At 34.3% G+C, this 19936-nt stretch overlaps 2 protein-coding genes across 3 annotated transcripts; one reads left to right on the top strand and one right to left on the bottom strand.

The window, feature by feature from the left end:
- The first annotated feature begins 15 nt into the window (after positions 1-15).
- LOC147409474 (E3 ubiquitin-protein ligase ATL6-like) lies at positions 16-6762 on the top strand. The gene is given in 2 exon segments (XM_086429415.1): positions 16-477; positions 480-6762. Coding segments are annotated over 2 exon segments (687 nt in total). The 5' UTR covers positions 16-36; the 3' UTR covers positions 726-6762.
- LOC147409473 (protein DETOXIFICATION 27-like) lies at positions 3865-14182 on the bottom strand. 2 transcript variants are annotated; one of them, XM_086429365.1, is made up of 8 exons: positions 13789-14182; positions 13158-13699; positions 12984-13070; positions 12793-12849; positions 8287-8525; positions 7934-8052; positions 4193-4279; positions 3865-4116 (listed from the first exon to the last, which is right to left on the bottom strand). In XM_086429365.1, the coding sequence occupies exons 1-8, from the start codon at positions 14080-14082 to the stop codon at positions 4057-4059; spliced, it is 1485 nt and encodes a 494-aa protein (XP_086285491.1). In that variant the 5' UTR covers positions 14083-14182; the 3' UTR covers positions 3865-4056. The 2 variants fall into 2 exon arrangements, with proteins under 2 accessions (XP_086285491.1, XP_086285498.1); XM_086429372.1 differs by having other exon boundaries at positions 13158-13695; positions 13789-13928.
- Between the last annotated feature and the right edge of the window lie 5754 nt (positions 14183-19936).

Raw genomic sequence — 19936 nt, 5'->3', positions numbered from 1 at the left:
CGGTCCAGACGGACGGTTCGGAGTCTTGATCCGTCCATGATCCAGACTTTTCCAACCTTCATCTATTCTGATGAAAAGGGGCTCAAGATAGGTAAAGGAGCGCTAGAATGCGCCGTGTGCTTAGACGAGTTCGAAGACGTCGAAACCCTTCGATTGCTCGCCAAATGCGACCTCGTGTTCCATCCTGAATGCATCGACGCTTGGGTTGCTTTTCACACCACTTGCCCCTTCTGCCGTGCCGATCTACTGCTGGATTCCGGTCAAACCACCACCACTACGTCCGCCGATCTGACACACGTTCCGGATCAGGAGGACGGATCAGATATTGAGAGTCGTATATCAGAAATCGACGAAGCGCAGAATCAGATCTCGATCCGTAGTAGAGATATACAGCCTGAAGTGATAAATTCAACTCAGATTCAGATCCAGAACCGTCCAGCGAGATCGAGCAGACGAGACTGCGAAGCACTGGAAAATTTCCTCGATCGGACTCCACAAGTCACTCACTTGTTCAACTTGGAGAGAATTGCGAGAGATTCACATTGAGATTGCCAGAAAACATGAGAAAGCAGATTGTGAGTAGGAAGCTTGTGTCGCTTCTCCCACGGGAGATGGGTCACTTTCCGGCGGGAGTAGTCGCAAAGGTAACTGGAGCGGTGGCGTCGAGGGGATCAGTCGATGGAAGAATTATCAACAGTTCTTCCGTTAGGTCGCCTATAAGATAGCTGACGGAGAGGGTACATCGACTTGAAAGTATTTATCGAGTTCCGTTGAGACTCCGTTTGATTGTGTAGGCGCCAAAAGTGATGGTGATGAACAAACATCGTGTCGGCATCAAATTTGATTTTGATGGATCAGGTTTGGATTACATCTAATTTTGTAAAGAATTTTTTTTTTTTCAGTCTTGATTTTTACTATTTAAGATATTATTTATATTATTAAACTAAAACTCTGAAATTACTTTTAACCATTGAAACCAAAATCAAAATTTTCATTTTGCACACATTGGAAATCACCATTGAGACGGCATTAGTTGATACTTGACAAATATTTCACTATTTTTTCCCCCTTTTTTCTATTATTTTTTCCCCAAGTAATCTCATAAATCTTATAGTATATCTTTATGAAATGTTCCACCAAGTTCAACAGTTGGGGATAAGGCAGTTTGAATACAGTCAAAGAAAAGAAATATATATATAAAGTCAAAGAAGTATAACATAATTGAATTGGGGTCTTTGTTGGTGGACCTTGTCCCAATAAAAGTGCTTAAATTTCTCTTGTTGGGTTGGCGACTAATTGGAGTAATTTGAAACAATAAAAGAAGAAGAAAAAGGGTGGAGTTAAAGGTCAATCATAAGCTTGGCCAATCAAGAAGGAAAAGAAAGAGTTCAATCTTTATTTCTTTTACTTCTTCTTTTTCATTTTTTAGAATGCAATCATACGCATAGAATGCAAAAAAGGATTTTTTAAGGGATTGAGTGCAGTTGGTACTAGGTGATCTCAAGTCAACTAATTCACCTCTAAAAGAACTTATGGAAGCATAAATATACACTCAAACTAAGTCGACATGTTGTATACCCTACAATCATGAAGTCTGTGGAGAGTTAAAAGTTCAAGCCCTGAGATAGAAACACGTGTATTTTGGGATACATGCCAGTCTAAGTAATTGGGACGACTTTCGAGCTGTGGAAGCTTAGAATAACTTGTGTGGCACAGTTTCCGCTATGTGAGAGTAGAGAAAAACATTCCCCGAGCCGGTAGTTCTTGAACACAACTTAGGGTCGAGAGAGCGAGTGTTCAGTATTAAAAAGCTTAAGGTTGGGAAAATACTCTCTTGAACGGTATACTGTGCGGATCATGCTGAATCTTTGATTTCTAGGGATTTTTGCATTGTTTTTTAAGGGATTCATATTAGAGAGTTGCTAGATTGAAAGGGATTCAAAAGGGGCTAAAATCCTAATTAAGTAAGCGACTTAATTAGGATGAGATCAAAAGGAAACGTCTAAAAGGGGATCCTATCCCATCCTCTATATATAGGGTATGCATGGACTTTCAAAGATACACAATTTCTTTTATGAAAAACTTTGCTAAAATTATTTTGTGGCCAACTTGAGCGTCGGAGGATCTGTGGTGCAAGCACACCCAAGATTGCAAAGAACACAAAATGAGAGTCAACAGGAGGTTGCAGGTCTCCAGGTAGAGCATAAAATTACTTCTACGAAACCCAACATTGATCTGTACATTTCGTGTTTGGATGTCATGCATATTACATTTTGTGTTGATGTCATGCATGTTCAAATTGAGATACAACTTTCCATTCTAGATGTCGTAGAGGTAAAAATCCTCTCCCTGCTCTGAGATCTGTTAAATCTAATGATGCTTCTTTATCCTCCAAAGTCTCCTGGGTGTGTCTGCAGCACAGAGCCTCTGACGCCTAAGTTAGATCACAAATCAATTTTGCCAGAGTTTCTATGTAAAGAAATTGAGTACCTTCGGTTTGAATAGGTGTGCCTTTTCATAGGGAATAGGATGAAGATCCCCCTTTTAGATGTTTCTAATTCTATCATTATCCTAATTAAGCAATCCTTGCTTGTTTAATTATGATCTTATCCCTTTTTGAAATGCTTCTTCCCTTAGAATCCTTCTAACAATAGAAATCCACAACACCTAAAACCCTATAAATCAAGGATTTGGGATGATTTGTAATGGCACATCGCTCAAAAGAATCCCCCTTACCTGATATCTTTTGGCATCATGCTCCACTGTGCCAAGCTCTAAGCTGACCTCCTAAGAGCTCACAGCTCGATAAATCCATCTTAGGTTGGTTCTCCATGTATCCCTACGAAACACGTGTCACCATCTTGGGGTTTACTGATTTGACCCTCCACAAATGTCCATATGATTAAATTGATAAGTTACAAATTTAAATCAAATCATTGATTCAATGAAGGTCACTGATCCTGGAGAGTTGGTTTTTGTTTAGAAACCCCATAGTTATATTAGTGCTGCATTCATTGTCAAATGAAGTGAAAGTCTCTCATCTTTGGTTTAAATCTTGTATTTTCTTGATTATTGTTCATCGGGCTTTTCATAGGCAAGAAGAACATGAGGATTGTTCTCTTTCCTCTTTCCCAGATTCATGCACATGCAAGTAGCATGATCTATGACCCTAGATCAATATTAGGAAAGGAGGAAAGATGGGAACACTCTTTAGTTGGATACATTTTGGGAAGCATCTCTACAACCAAGGCCGCAAAGCGGTAATAGCCAAAATTAGAAAAATTAAAGGTTCAATGGAGGTTTTGTCCCTAAACTAAGGTTTTTTCTTTTTTAATTTATTATGCCTTCAGGAGGATTGTGAAACGATCTGTAACATAGCAATATGGACAATAGGAGGCTGTCCATTATTCCTTCATGGATGGAATCTAAGGTTAAAGCCTGAAAGGGAGCTCCTTAGATCAATCCCACTATGAATGCAGCTGCAAAATTTACCTCTGCAATTACAGTCATCTTAATCATTTGGGATGATAGCCATTGAACTGGGCACCACTTACATTCAGATCTTACAAACAAAAGTTGGAGGTTAACATTGGCACAAATCTGTATGGAGATTGATTCAAGCTGCAAATACATTATTTTCAATGAAAGTCTAAAAATTCTTATGATCAGGCAATTATTTGTGAATGGAAACCATTGTCCTAGATACGATGTAATCTATTCATCAGTGGTGTGTGTGCCAACAATAGGTTCAATGGAAGTGGGGAGATGGCCAATTTTCAAGCATTGGATCTCTAGGAGCAAAACTTATTGGATCCCTTGAAACATCACATGCAATTGGAGTGAAATCACAAACTACGAAATCAATTCAACCAAGCAAACCAATGAACCTGGTAAATGCGATAACACAATTAAACACCAAACAATGTTCTTTGTCTAGATCAGAAAATCACATCTCGAATTTGTCCAAATTTTTTTTAGAAATCTTTACATCCTATCAAAATGCATTTTTCTAGACCACCAAAAAAACAAAAGTGCTTAACCACAGTCCTTGGGAAATTATTTTAATTGTTGATTTGAATCTCCCATTTTTGTCACTCGCAAGCTCGCCCTGGCAGCCTGCAAAAACAGAGAGAGTGAGTATATAACCTGTATGTGCAAGTATAACTAGTGGAATTTGTTCAAATTATTTTACCTCTTTATCCCAATCACATCGAGCCGTGATGATTACCAATATCAAAGTCTGAACCGCAGTCCCACCAATCATCCCGGCCCATATACCCTATAGGCCATCGATTTCATATGTACTCATTAGAACAACCAGTCATCATAATTATTTATTATAGACTAATAGTTGATCATGAGCTCTCTTTTATTTTTTTTTACTACTAGGAATGCAAGTGATCATTCATTAGTAAGTGAAAGCGAGTTTTGAACCAAGGTCATGGTATAAACACTCATAGACTTTAACCATTGACACAACTAGAGATCTTTATCCTAATGTAAAATTAATAAAAGACACAATTACACTTTTCTCAATGGTGTCAAGATCCATTGACTCAGCAAAAGCAACCCATAAAAAAAACGACTGTCAAATACAAAAGCCAATTGAATGTGCTGATACAACACCACCTTTAAAATAAATTAAAGTGTTCTTATCCCAACAATTGAATTTCATGCTTAATATATTATATTTTTTATGAGTTACTTTGCTTATATCCAACCCTTCTTTGGTGTTTCAATTTCTTCAACTGCCCAACCCCTGCTCTATCTGATGTAGGACACCTACAATTTTAATTAGAATCTTAACTAATTTCTATTCTAATAGGATTTGTTTTTATTTTCTAGTTCTAGCAAGATTTCTATTTCATAGTGACTTTAGGAGTACTATTTTTTATTTTGTTTCTATTTTTGTTAAAATTCGTTTTTATTCTTAGGCTATAATTAGATGTGCTTAAAAATATCCAAATTGTGTTATAATAGTTTTAAAAAGTTGCTATTATATTATAGATAGGTAAAGAAAATTATTTTTTAGTATTTTAAAATATTTCTAACTTGTTATGATGAAGTTGAGATATCAATTCATTCAATAAATTTTGGATTTAGCTATTTATCTTGTTTTAATTTTTTAATTTTTAATTTTTAATTTTTTCCTTTCTTTCCAAGCTTGAATCTATTGATTCAAATTTGTTTGTTTTGTGCGTTCTATTTAACACAATCTCTTAAATCCTTTTGAATCTATTGATTCACACCTTCTATTACGTCAAGTAGTATCAGAGACTTGATGAGATCCACCACAACATAGCTGAAAGCAATAATTTTGTCACCAATGAGCAACCGGATCGAAGTCTAGAAGAATTTGAAGATCGTTTGATCACCAAAATGCAAGACATGATCTTGAGTAGTTTTGACAAGCTTAATGATAAAGAAGGAAAGAGAAGATCAACCTAGGCAATCAGAGAGTTCTCTGTCAATTTTCAGCCGTGAGGTAACTTCCAACCATAACCCCCTAGCTGCCCTTACCCATCCACTACCACCCGCACACCTTGATGGACAGCCATACTATGCTGCGACAACCCCCCAAATCCCCTCAAAACACCACCCCAATCAAAACTTTCCAATTCCCCTCAATCTTCCCATCCCTTTTACGATATCCACCTCGAAATCAGCCCTAACATGATCCATTTACACGTATGCCTCCACCTCTTATCCTCTACTTCCACCTACACCTCCCAACCAGCCCAAACCCTCAATCGAGTACCAAAATAAAACTAATTCGACCATTTCTTATCCCAATCAAGCCAACAACAATAATCAATCACCCCCTTTTAAATCAAAACCAACCAACCCTTATGCACATCCCAAGTTAAACGAGTGCTTAAAATGTGGCAAACCTGATCACACCTTGGAGGTGTGTCATAGTCAACAAGTCCTAGTTGTAGAGGCCGAATGTGAACATCAAGATGATGTTGATACTGTTGGAGATGATAGAATTGAGATTTATGATGCATATGGATATGATGAAGATGGAGAATATCGTTCTTGTGTAATTCACAACTTTCTTTCTGTCCAACGTGTTGATCCTCCCACAAGGCATAATTTGTTCCACACCACTTGCAAAATTCAAGGTAAGTTGTGACAGTTGATCATCGATAGTGGGAGTAGCAAGAACGTCATCTCGTCGCATATGGTAGAATCTCTCAAGCTGCCCACCACTCCACACCCTAGATCTTATTCAATAGGTTGAGTTGATGATGAATATTGCAAGCAAGTCACTCAACAATGCAACCTTGCATTTAGCATAAATGCATACACGGATCAGATTTTATGCGACATTGTCCCTATTGCCAATTACTTTTAAGTCAACCTTGGCTCCATGACAAGGATGTCACATGCAGTGAAAGAGTCATCACCTACTCCTTAATGCAAAACAAAGTGAACATTGTTTTGCATCCCATTTATGCCAAATCGAAGCTTTCTCAACCAGTGAAATACAAGCATGATATCGACAAGTATAGGCGTTTCAATGTGAAGGATATACTTCCTTATTATCCCGACGATGGGATAATAATTGTTTGTTGTTCTAATAGAATTTCTTTTTTCTAGTTTTAACAGGATTTCTATTTTCTAGTTCTAGTAAGATTTTTATTTCATAGTTATTTTAGGAGTAACTATTCCTTGTTTTGTTTCTTTTTCTTTTAATTTTTTATTCTTTAGGCTATAATTAGGTTTAGATTAAGAAAATTACTTTTTAGTAATTTAAAAGGTTTTTAAGTTTTTATTTTTTATTTTTATAAGTATAAATTCTATTAATAAAGAAGGAGAGAGGAGGCTGAGGTAGCCCCCCATACATCAAAGCAAGAAAAACAACAAGAAAGAAAAACAAAGTAAAAAAACAAAATCGTCATGAATCCAAGGATCATAGAAGACGTCTCAATTAAACACAAAATCTTGAAAGCAAACCCCTTCAAAGTCCTTACTCATCTTAGACCAAAGAAACAGTAACCCCAAAATCTCTAAGATCACTTTGTGAGATGAGCTCTCCTTACTGTGGAATACTCTGTTGTTGCGCTCTCTCCAGATATCCCAAGCAATGGTGGATGGAAGGATAGTCCAAAGATGTCTTTTCCTTTGTTATGATGAAATTATCTATATATAAAACTTCACATATAGATTTTGAGATATCAATTTATTCAATAAATTTTGGATTTAACTATTTCTCTTATTTCAATTTATTTTTTTGGTTTTCCCTTTTTTCCGTACTTAAATCTATTAATTCAAAATGGTTTTGTGTGTTCCATTGAACACAATTTTTTAATTCCTTTAAAATCTATTGATTGAGACACTTCCGCTATGTCACTCTCCACCACTAGCAATACCTCACCACTTTCTATTGCCACTATTCCATTCTCATCTTAGTAAAAATTTGTTATTAACAAATGAAGGTGCTAAGCTTCTAAATCAACAAGAAGATGCCATATACTATATACCCAAGATCGCAATGACGATATTTCCACAAGCATTTCAACAACCCGGGCTTGGGTCGTCATCGCAATCTGAATCGATCCACTCCTCAAGTTGAGCAATGGACCAATTGATCGTCGTTCCGCATCCAATCAAGATGCATCATTGATCCCGATCTGCTTCCATACTGACAATTTCTAGCACTTCCTTTTCAAAATCCTTTAGCTTTACTTCTTTAGGAACACATGATAGTTTTGGTGTTGATTTAATAGCTTTGCACTATACATCAATTGTTAATAGCAAATCCCGACTCACCCACACCACACGGCAGAGCGAAACTGACCTAACCTCCCAGATTTGCACCATAGCCCTATTAAATACTGTCATCCCCACCCGTGTCTCACCTATATTATGACCACTATATATGCCTTACTTATATGAGCCAAAACAAAAAATAAAAAATATTAAGTACCATAACGCCAAGATTAAAGACCATGCCCAGCACGATTCCGAGTGGAACCCCAATAATATAATAGCATCCAATGTTAATGTACGCCACGAAGGCTTGCCATCCTGATCCAACTGCCACACCTGCATTTACACACAAATTTTCACCATTAGATGTGAGGTATAAGAAAAATGCTGAACTCACTTCCTACCATAGATTTTTTTCCTCGTATCTCTAGGAAAAAAATCTATGGTTCTTTGGACATAGCCACATCGATGCTTTAAGCACAGTGTTGAAGGAAGTCAGTTTTTAGAATGGCTCTCGGGTTATAATTATGTGCGCTGGTAGAAAATGTGGGAAAGCTAGAGCTGAATTACCAGAGAGAACTGGTTGAACACTGTTGAGGAGAATTGTGAAGGCTAATAGGACTGCAAGCTTGTCAGCAGCATTGATGACAAGTGCACTTGAGGTGAAAATATAAGAGAACTTGTCATGGAAAATCATTATGAGAATGCAAAAGAAGATCCCTAGTATTATAGATGTCACAACCGACACTATTGTCGCAAATTTTGCTCCCTTTCCATTGCCTGCACCAAGCTCATTTGCAACCCTTACTCTGTATCATAACAAATCATAACACTTTATTGCATGCGTGTAGCCGCTTAAACATACATCGAGTTCTTGTAATCCTACCATCGATAATCAATAGAAATTTATGCTTCTACATGATATCAAAGAAAATTAATTAGTGACTTAGTTTATATCAATATTGTATGTTATCATCTCTGTTGTATAATTCTACACTGTAAACTCTCTTTTTATGATAAAAAAAAAAGTAGTGTCATTAATGTCCGATGAATAATAATAATCTTAAGAAGGATTTAAATAAAAATTATTGAAAAATAGTAATCAATCCTAATTTAAAAAGTAATCTAGTATAATTTTATTCTTTTCAAAAAGGTCATATTAAAATATAAATAAGGTTAGAAGGTACAACAACCTGGATTCAAAACCTACTTGTACCTACTAATTACTAATCATAAATCTCGTTTGAAAAATAAAAAAAATAAAAAGAATCATATAACATGTTCAGTCTAGTTATCTTTTTTCAATAAATCACTTTCACCTTGAATTCCTAATAGTAGTAACGGGTACCTATGATTTTACTCTGATCTGAGACATTGGTGTGGTACATGCCAAAGAAACTCTGACGTTCAAACTTGTGCATTAGTTAGGGGTTCAAAGCTCTATGATCATTGAAGACGTTAAAAAAGTCCCTTTTCCATGAAAAACTCCCTTTTTTTTATTTATTATAGATATCATCATTCTATAACCATCCTCTTCTCTATGGTCTCTTCTTTGTGATTCATGGAATATAGGAATATCCATTCTCTGGATTCTTGTGGTCTGTTAAGAAATGCGAGTAATACAAGAAGTTAACTTTTCTCGACATAACTTGTCGAGGATACATATTTAAGTCGGACATTTCCTTATCTGGATAGGCTTCTGCCTTCTGGGGGTCTAGACTTTAGTCAGGTTTCCACAAATCGAATGGGATGACTATCGACTAAAGGTACCACAGTACTGACAAGCTCCAAACTCATTCTCGGCATGGTCATCAAGACTACTTTAGTTGTTGCTACATTTAGGAATAAGATCCTTTATGGGCATGACCAAGAAAAATTGCATCGGGCCTCCCCAATTTGCATCTCCAATTCCAGGTATGATTTAAATCAACTTATTATAAAATATGTTTTTTTATAACAAAATTATTTATGACTTCTTTTTCATAGATAAGAAGGTGAGCCACAAACTTGACTATTTTTTATATTACAAATGATAATTTGACGCTCTTTTCTCTACCCCGCCCCGCTCCATACCATCCCATACCATATAGTCCTTGATCTAGCAGTTACAGAACTATAAATCCTTTTATTGTGTATCCCGAAGCAAAGGATCAATCGTTCTGTGAAGGGAGCGTCAAATTATCATGATTCTTTTTATATAACTAGGAAAAGTGGCCCCATAAAACCCCTTTCGTATCTGAGCGTTGGACACAGAAGTTTCCCATTAAAAGATAAATCATAATTTTAAATTTTTTATGTATGTCAATTAACTTGAGAAATATCAGTCCACTGGAGCCACACATTTAAACTTCATCAATCAAAGATGAATAGTATCATAACATAATATAACAATAATTGACCTAAAGTTTCTTCCTGAAGAATAGGTACTAATTATGATGTTTTTCCTCCCATCTCAGCATCCCAGATATGGACATCAACGTTCTTTGGGACCAGAATTATTCTTTTCTAAAAGATAGGAAATTTGTGTTTTTCCTCTTATCTCAGCCTCCTACTTTATCGGAGAATCTCAAACCTAATAAAAAATTGTTTTTTTCTCTTGTCAAATATGGATGGAGAGATTTTTTGGTTACAGAGAGTCAATCCAAGATTTCTTAGATTTTGAAATAACTAATCGTACAAAGCCTCATGAGAGTAATTTTGTAATTTGGGGATGCACTCATTGCATGTGGGTTTATGTGATTGTGTCGGTTCCGGTTCGGATTGCAAGGAACTTTGAAGTTTTAAGTTGCTCCAAACCAAACCAAACCACCCTAAAGCTATCGGTTTGGTTCGGTTCTCGATTTGAACCGGACCAAGTTTCACCTCTATTTAGAATCATAACCATTATATTTAGTTTGGTTCTAATTCTTGTTGGTTATGGGTCTAATTCCAAAATAAATATAATCGGAATCAAAACTGTAAAAAATCATAAATACCCATCAGTTCCGATTCTCAAGAATGGAATGAAATAAAAAAGCATTTCAAATCATTATAAGATTTTTTTTTCCTATAAAAAAATTATAACATTATCAACAAAATTATTAGCTTAGTTATAATTTGTTATACTGAAGGTACAAATTAATGATTTTTTTAAAAAATAAAAATTTATTTTAATTAAAAGTAATAAATTTTTGGAAAAGTAAATCATTTTAATTTCCATTTGAAAATTTAAATGAAAAAGTGAAGAATTTTATATAACATGCATTTATTTTGAAATAAAAAAATATCTCAAATAATCTATAGTATGGAAAGAAATTACAAAATAAATCGGTTCCGAATACCCACGGGTGCCTATTGGATAGAACCTAACGATTTTGATTCCTATCAGTTCGGTTCCATTTAAGACATGACTCAAATCAATTCCAATAAAAAGGAAATCGGAACTAGGGGTTTTGGTTCCAATTTCGATTCCGATTACAATTAAATGGGTACCCATTAACACCCTCATGGAGGTTAGAAAAGTCCCACTTAAGTGTGACAAACCAATGATTAATGCCACGTGTACAAAGAAAATTGTAAATCCAAAAACATAATTGCTCGCCACCAAATCCATTGGATGCTTTTTTCAATACGCCATTAATTCATCAGCTTAATACCATTTTATTTTTGTTAAGAAGAAAATCTCAATTCCAATTACACGTACAAAAATGCATGCGATGATCCTATAATTTAACGGTGAAGAGAAATGAACAAGATTGATGCAAGTGGTTAGCATAAACAATTAATTAATGTCAATCTCTAGCTTTTTAGCACTAAGAGCATCTCCAACAATGCTCTTTACAATAAAAAGCATATTTTGTCAAAATCTGATAAATTTTAATCTAACTAACCTAAAATTTTGAGTGTTCCAACAGACTCAGCAAATCTTTCATTTACTAAAAATTGACTAAAATCTTAATAAGAGTTGTGACCTTACATTTTAAAATCCAAAAACATGATTTGATGCCACATAATTCTAGAGAACGAAATTCTAAGAACTTTAAAAAAAAAATTCATTATCTTTTACCCTTGATTGATAATTTTAAGTTTTAGGAATTCAATAGTCATCCTTTTCAACACCTTGGACCAAGTTAAAAAAAATTTGTAATGAATTTTTCCACAAAATCTAGAAGGATATTGTGGTCAATTATTAATGTGATAATTCATGTGACCCAACAACCCTAAGGTAGCGAGGAAAGTATTTTTCTATGTTTTTATATTATTTTTTTTTAACAATAACAAGTTGAGCACCCTCACTAGTCACTACAGTCATTGAATCTTGGTCTCTATTTTTGTGTAAATTATTTAAACTTTAAGTAATAGAGAGTTTGTTAGACCCTTAATTTTTCATTGGACTCTTTATAATAAAGAGCATCTGACATCTAAAGAGTCTGTTGGACTTGCTCTAAGAATTTTAGCATAAATTAATTATGCAAATAGTCATGAACCAACATCCCTCGCAAATGGTCATTTTCTATTGATTTGCCATGCACTAGTGAGTCGTTTTCCAAATGGAGGGGGTAAGAAAAAGATTTGCCATTAATGATGGAAAGTTAGAGATGTTGACAAATCAATTTTGAACCGTGCTGGGGTGACACATGATTTACTGTGATTCTCACAAGTCTGATGTGGACATGCATACATAACCATAGATGATTTTTACTCGTATCACGAGAAAACACATCTATGGTTATATATACATCCCACGTCAGATTTGTGAGAATCGCAGTAAATATTGTTTTGTCATTTCAGTATTTTCCATCAATTTTTGCACAAATTTAAAGTTTTTGACACATCTAACATTGAAAATTTGATATTTTCCACAAAACTTCAATTTCTGTCTAATTTTCTATGTAATTTAGTGTACCATAAATGACAAAGTGTCAAGTTCAACAGTAAAAATTATGAACTCGACAATATCAAGGGGCCATTGAAAAAGAAAAGGTTTACTAAATGTCCTGTCAAGCTACCGTGGAAAACTTAGAGATTACTTAGAAAAAAGCATTCCGCAAGGTCCTTCAAATAATTTTCCGCAAAAAGAAAAAAAAGAAAACATACCCAGTTGCAGCAAAGAAGGCAAGAGGAATCATCATCTCCCACCCATTGACGGACATACTGCCAATAAAACCCAATAAAAACATAATCAGAACTCATTAGCACATAATTAACAAAAGCATCAAATATCTTCAAAAAAAAAAACTATAATTAAACCAAAAAAAGGAAAAAAAAAAACAGAATAACTAGATTACCAGACAGATAAAGCATCGATTGCAATTTTAGCATCTTTTAGTTTCCCGGTCATCAGTATCAGTATTCTGTAGTACCAATTCTCCAAGCTGTCCATCAAATATTCAGAAGTAAGAGAGAGAGAGAGAGAGAGAGAGAGAGAGAGAGAGAGAGAGAGAGAGAATCTATATATGTACCATAACATGACCCCAGAAGCAGCAGAGAGTTTAAGAAATTCCCAAAGTCCTGAAAAGGCTTGAGAAGAGAAACCAGTCCAAGTAAGAGGACATCCACCACAAACTGTGTACCCATACAATCCAAATACCAAAACCCACCAGGAAAAATTCAAAGTCGCAGCAGTTCCAACCACACCAAGCTTAAGCCCATAAACAAAAAACCAACTCAATAACACATGAACTACCAAAGCAGCCAAAGAAACCCATGCAATAATAGCTGTCTTAAGCTGACTTTGAAGAAATCGCTGTAAAGGAAACTGAAAAGCAAAAGAAAAATGAAGTGGAATCAACCACAAAGCCACCAATCCTGATTGCTCTGCCACGTCATCTGGTTCCCCTATTAACTTTAAAATCGGTGTCGCAAACACATAAAAGGGTAGAAGAAGAACAGAGCAAAGAAACAGAACAATCCATGAACGTTGCATATAAATCCCCAACATGTTATATCTCTTCGCCCCAAATGCTTGCCCACATAAAGTCTCTAATGCACTCGCCATCCCTAACTAACAAACAAATAAATAAATAAATAATCAGAAATTAGAAATAAAAAAAAAATTTAAAGAAAAATAAAAGGACCCTTTGAAATTATTACCAAGAGACCGAAGTTGAAGCCAACAATAACATTATTAGCGATGGAGAGAGAAGCGAGTTCGAGATCACCCAAGTGACCTGCAAAGGCTTGGGTAATGACGTTCATGGAAAAAGATGCGACGCGGCTGAAGATTGCAGGACCGACGATGTGCCATAGTTTCTTTGATTCGATAAAAACTTTCTTTATTAGATTTTGATCATCAAGGTTATTGTCATCTTCTATTAATTGGACGGTTGGTGATGATTCTTGTAACAAGGGAACTTTATCTTCTCCTCCCCGTCCGCTACTCCGCATTTTTAGTTTTTCTCTCTTTGCTATCTGTTGTCTTTCTTTGAGAAGATGAAATTTAAGAGAGGCAGATAACGATATTCTGACGTTCAAATACAAAGCTGTAAACCTATTAAGAGCTGTCCACGTAGACGATGAAAAGATGAGTCCAGATCGTATGCACCCAGCGTGGAGGATTGAAACTCTCCTCCCCTCATACGTCATGTAAGTCGTAATCTAAGGAATTAGCGCCTTATCATTCCCTGGATTATAATCGACTTATGTGGTGTGTATTGGGTGTGGGAGGAGCATGGTTTTTAAACTCGGTATTGCATCTCGTCTCGTTCAGCTCAGATACTGAGTCGTCTTGGATGAGTTTTCCGATACGTTTGAGACGTCTCATGAGATAACTCGAAAAATTAAACGTGAAATGTAAAACTCGGTCACAAAAATGACTTTGTGAGTTGGTCTCATTCAACTCTGATACCGAGTTAACTCGGACAATACGTCTCGGTCTCGGACGAGTTTAAAAACCCTGGGGAGGAGGGCTTCAATTCTCTACCATGGGTGCATACCATCCGCATTCATGAAAAGATTAGACTTGAGAGAAAATGGAGTAAGAGAGTCCACAGTGTACAAGTTAGTGGTGTCAGAACCACATCATCTACTTAGCCAAATATATCTCAATGGTCTGGTTAAAATGTGTGTTAAAAATGTTTAAATTCATGTTATTAATACCAGCCTTTTAAATATCATAAGAGGTTAGCTCAGTTGATAAGGTAACTAGGTTAACTCCTAATGTCACACCTTCGAATCTCTATATGTCCTCTCTACATAAAAATAACTATATTTAAATGCTGAACACATGCTAGGATTGTTAGTATGTTTGGACCTCCAAAGGAATTTTTTTTTTTATATTTTTAAATCTTATAAATACTCAATTGAATTGTATGTTTGTCTGTTAGCATGTGTTAAAAGTGCAAAAACTAAAAAATGTTAAATCTTATAAATACTTAATTGAATTATATGCTTGTTAGTTAGCATGTGTAAAAATTGCTTACCTGGCACCTTTTAGCATATGAATTTTAATATCTTTATTGGAGTTGCTCTAAGACAATTTTGTAGGGTCCTTCAAAAAAATATAGATAAAAATTAAAAAATTGAAATAAAAGAAATCAAGTGTTATTGGCACACTTAAATGCTCATTATACTAATTCACTCTTCATACACCCCTAAAAAATGAATTTTCTAATTGCACACTTAATCAAATATTTTTTTGTTATATTCTCTTTGCACCCACTCAAAAACCTACCGAACCTCCTCCTCCTTGTATCTCTCTCTCCCTCTCCTTCCTTCTCCCCTACCCGCCTCTCCCTCTCTCACATTCTTCTTCTTTGCATTTGAAAACTTTTCAACAAGAATTCAAATCTTTGATCTTACTTATCTTTTGATAGAAAATTCTAAGGTTATTTACAAGGGATTAAGGTAAGGTAACGATTGATTGAAGATTAAGTAAAATAATTTAAAGGGGCTATGGTACCGATTTAAAAACATGGAAGTAACTCAAATATGACCAAACTTAGGGGGTATTTATAAATCACATAAAAAGTTAAGGGCAGGCAACTGCCTCTTTCACTCCCTTTTTCTGCCCCTGCTTATGCACATTGTTATATTGCATACAATATCTCTATTACCCTATCACAATTACACGATCCTTTAAAAAAAACAAGAATATGCAATTGTTTTCATGAAATAGTAGTCATTGATCTCATGAAAAAGTTGATGATTAGTTGCAAACGTTCTATCATGCTTAATGAAGGTCCTCAAGTGCTTATATGTGAAGTCCATCATCATTGTCACATCTTTTTTAGTCTATCAAAGCTAATGGTCTACTAGATTAGGTCCATTATAATCTTTTTCAAAAGCATACAAATAAGGATCATGAGATTTAAATAGAAAAAACTTTCATTGAAGAGTGTTTAGATAAAAATAAAATAGGGATTGTGAGACATTAATTTATGAAGTATTGAGGTTTGTAGAAACATAGAGAAAGATAGGATTTCTATTGAAAAAAACGTAAATCCTAAATAAGGAAACAAAATGATTTAAGGTGACAATGGCAATTGCACCATCGCCAAATAACGACACGTCAAGATTGTATTATCAATAGATCTTAGTCTTTCACACCATGTAAAAGAAATGATTTATTGATAAATTTTGGATGATGGTTACGTTAGTCCTTTGGGTTTATATAGATTGAAAAAATCTCACCAATTTGGAAAGATAATCAATCCAGTCTCACATATACCTAATTGATCTTAACTGATGCAAATCTAGATCTTCAACATATGTAATGAAATACATCATAACATTATTATGGTGCATCTCATGCACATTATTATATTGCAGAAAATATAATTATTTAACTTTTGAACTATATATTCTAAGTTAAGATAGAAGAATTTATTGATTTTCCTCCTCCACTCATATCGATACTAGGGGTATCAATGCCAATTTCAGTTCCAATTTGGTTTTTAAAGGAATCGAAGCCAAAACCTGGGGTGTCAATTCCAACATGACCCGTGAAAACAACTCCAAAATGATACAAAGTTAATGGGTTTAGGTTGAGCCTAATCATATTCAAGCTGTAATCGTGTCAACCCATCTAACCCAATCATTAAACGGGCCATATCCATGTTAGGGGTATCAACCTGTCTAACGTGTTTTTGACACATTTAGCTATTGTATCACTAACTTATTGTATTGACCTGTATATGTTCGTACTCATATATAAATGCATTTAATTAAATTTTTTTTTTGTTGGTGAATATGATTTATGATACTTAGTTTATGTAATGGTAAGTTGGTGGATAAGGGTTATCACCATTTTTGGATGTAATCATGTTTATGTTGAAGTCGTAATCATGTTCAAGTTTGAGTTGCAATCATGTTGTGTTCACGAGTTATGATATGTATCAACTTTAATAACAAAATCTAACACATTTATTAAACAGAGTGTGAGATGGATTTCGGTTCAAGGTTTTGACACGGTTAATAGGTCAGGTTTGAGTTGGATAAATTTTCAGAATACCCTTAGCTCAACATGATACTAACAATATATAACCCAATCCATTGCCATCCTTAGAAACATTAAATTTTAGCAAAAATTATTTAAATGACCCTAACAGAGGAATTTATTTCTAAGTAGTCCCTAAGTATTGGGCCGTAGCTTGATTGGACATTTAGTAAACTTTTTATTACTTAATAGTCCCTCATTATTGGCAAACTCAACATTTTTTTATTTATTGTTGAGTTCAGCACTTTTTATTTATTTTCGAGTTCACAACTTTTATTGTCGAACTTGATAATAAATAAAATGGTGACCTTGACACTGGTAAAACCCACCCATTTTTTATTTTTGAGTTTTTTCAACTAAAATACATAGAAATATCAGCTAAAATCTTGAGATAACAACTTGTTTAAATGATTTCTAACCAAAACAAAACCATTTTTGATCTATTTCCATCCAAAAACTAAGAAAATATTGAAAAATTCTTAATTTTTTACATACATCTTCAAAAATTTTGGCCCTTAACAATGACTTCTTCGTTCTTAAATCATTTTTTACAGAATGGAGTCTCTCCAAAACTCAATTGAGATGCAAAAAGTCCAATTTTTTTTTTTTTTTTATGAAAACAATGAATTTGAATGGTTAGGATATTCAATAGTGAGAAATGTCGGAGATAAGGTCCAAAGACTGTTAAGAAAGAAAAGTTTACTAAATGAACTGTTAAGAGATTGACCAAAACTTAGGAATTATTTAGAAAAAAAAATCCCTCCGCCAAAACCTTTTAAGTAATTTTCCCTAAATTTTAGCAATTTTGATTATTATCAATTCCGATTTCGATTGTAAAATTAATGGAATTGAAACCGGTACCATCAATAATTTTCTTCTTAAACAATTTTTGTTCTCGAATGAATTTCCAATTGGAGTTGTCAACAAAACCCCTGATAGTATTAGTCCAATTTTAGCAATTTAAAATCAATAAGGATTGAGAACTAAAATCAAACCAAAAAAAGAAAAAAAAAGTTGATGAATCCAACTGTTATTTCACTCAACAACAAGAATTATTTTAGCAACAATAGGATTTGAGAACTTGAATCGTTAAAAAAAAAAAAAAAAATTGACGATTATGAATGGAATTTCATTTGAGAAACAAGAATTTTTAAGGATAAAATTACTGACGGTACCAATTTCAATTCCATTAATTTTAGAATTTAGGTAGGAAGGGTCTTGTTAAAGTGGCCCCTTAGGGCACAGGCAATAAATAAATAAATAAGTATTTTTTTGATATAAAATTCAATTTTCAAAATGTATTTAATGCACTTTAGCGTATGAGCGCACTCGTTAACAATACCCTACTAGCCGATATTGACAAACAATACGTTAGTTCACCAACAGTTAGCAGCCCATAGATCGTACGCTTACATCAACTATGAGACATTGAGAGGCGCACGATAACTAAACAACGAAAAAGGGGAGACAGAAGCCAACAAAACCAACTTGTCTTCAACCAAGTACCAATTATTCTCTCTTATCAATAAAAATAAATAAATATACCAATTGTTCTTCACTTGAACACTCCTTTAACTGGGAAAAACTTTCAACTGTGTGGGCCGCTTCAAAATTTTGAAGTATTTCAAATTTTGATGGAAATGTAGAGAGTGAAATAAATTTAAAATGTCACATGTCTTGTAATCAGGATTTCTTCAAATTTGAAGCAGGCTGCCCGCTTCAAAGTCGGACTCCTCCTTAAACATTACCTGCCAATACAGTTCGCACTTATCTGTTGCAATTTTATTACAAAAACTCCTGTACTTTATCAAATTTATTACTCAAACAAACCTTATTTTATGAATCAAGCTATTGTGAAAATTTTAGCAAGATTTGAGATGTTATTTTGAGTCGTTGGGCCCACATGGATTATCAAATCAGTAATTCAACGACACAGCTTTCTAGATTTCATGAAAAATTTTATATTCCATTTTTAAGCTTGATTGTTAGTGTTGAAATTGGATGGTTACGGGTAGATTCAAAATTACAATTCAACAGTGAAAATTTATTTTTTCTTTTAAAAAAATATTCAATAATTATTAAAATTTTATCCCTTACGGCATCAAATCATATTTTTGAAGGGTAAAAATTATTGATACGGTTAGATTTCACTACAAGGTATTTTAAGTGATAAATTAACTCATAAATTTGAATTTTATGATGTGTATCCGCCCTCCAGTCGGTAACAAACTTCATAAATAAGGTTACCCTCGAATGGAGTTTTTGTAATAAAAATGTAACAGTTAGGTCTGCACGCTAACAAACTTCATAAATAAGGTTCACGTTGAGATTGCCAGAAAACGTGAGAAAGCAGACTGTGAGTGGGAAGCTGAATCGTACAACAAGTTGTGTCGGCATCAAATTGATGGATCAGGTTTGGATTACATCTATAATTTTTTTTTTTTTTTTTTTCAGTCTTGATTTTTACTGTTTAATATTTTATTTATATTATTAAACTAAAACTCTGAAATTACTTTAACCATTGAAACCAAAATCAATACTTTCAATTTTCACCTATGTAATCACCATTGAGACTGCTTTAGTTGATACGTAACAAATGTTTCACGTTTCTATTTTTTTTTTCCTAAGTAATCTCATAAATCTTATAGTATATCTTAATGAAATGTTCCACCAAGATCAAAAGTTGGGGATGAGGCAATATAGTCAAAGAAGTACCATCATGATTGAATTGGGTCTTTGTTGGTGGACCTTGGCCCAATAAACATGCTTAAATTGCTCATGTTGGGGTTGGGCGAGTAATTCAAA

This window comes from Akebia trifoliata, chromosome 2 (genome assembly GCF_017979445.1).
Source record: "Akebia trifoliata isolate Shusen 1 chromosome 2, ASM1797944v1, whole genome shotgun sequence".
In the NCBI taxonomy this organism is placed as follows: Eukaryota; Viridiplantae; Streptophyta; class Magnoliopsida; order Ranunculales; family Lardizabalaceae; genus Akebia; species Akebia trifoliata.
The sequence above is the reverse complement of the archived record's forward strand: the minus strand, read 5'-3'. Positions and strand labels throughout refer to the sequence as shown.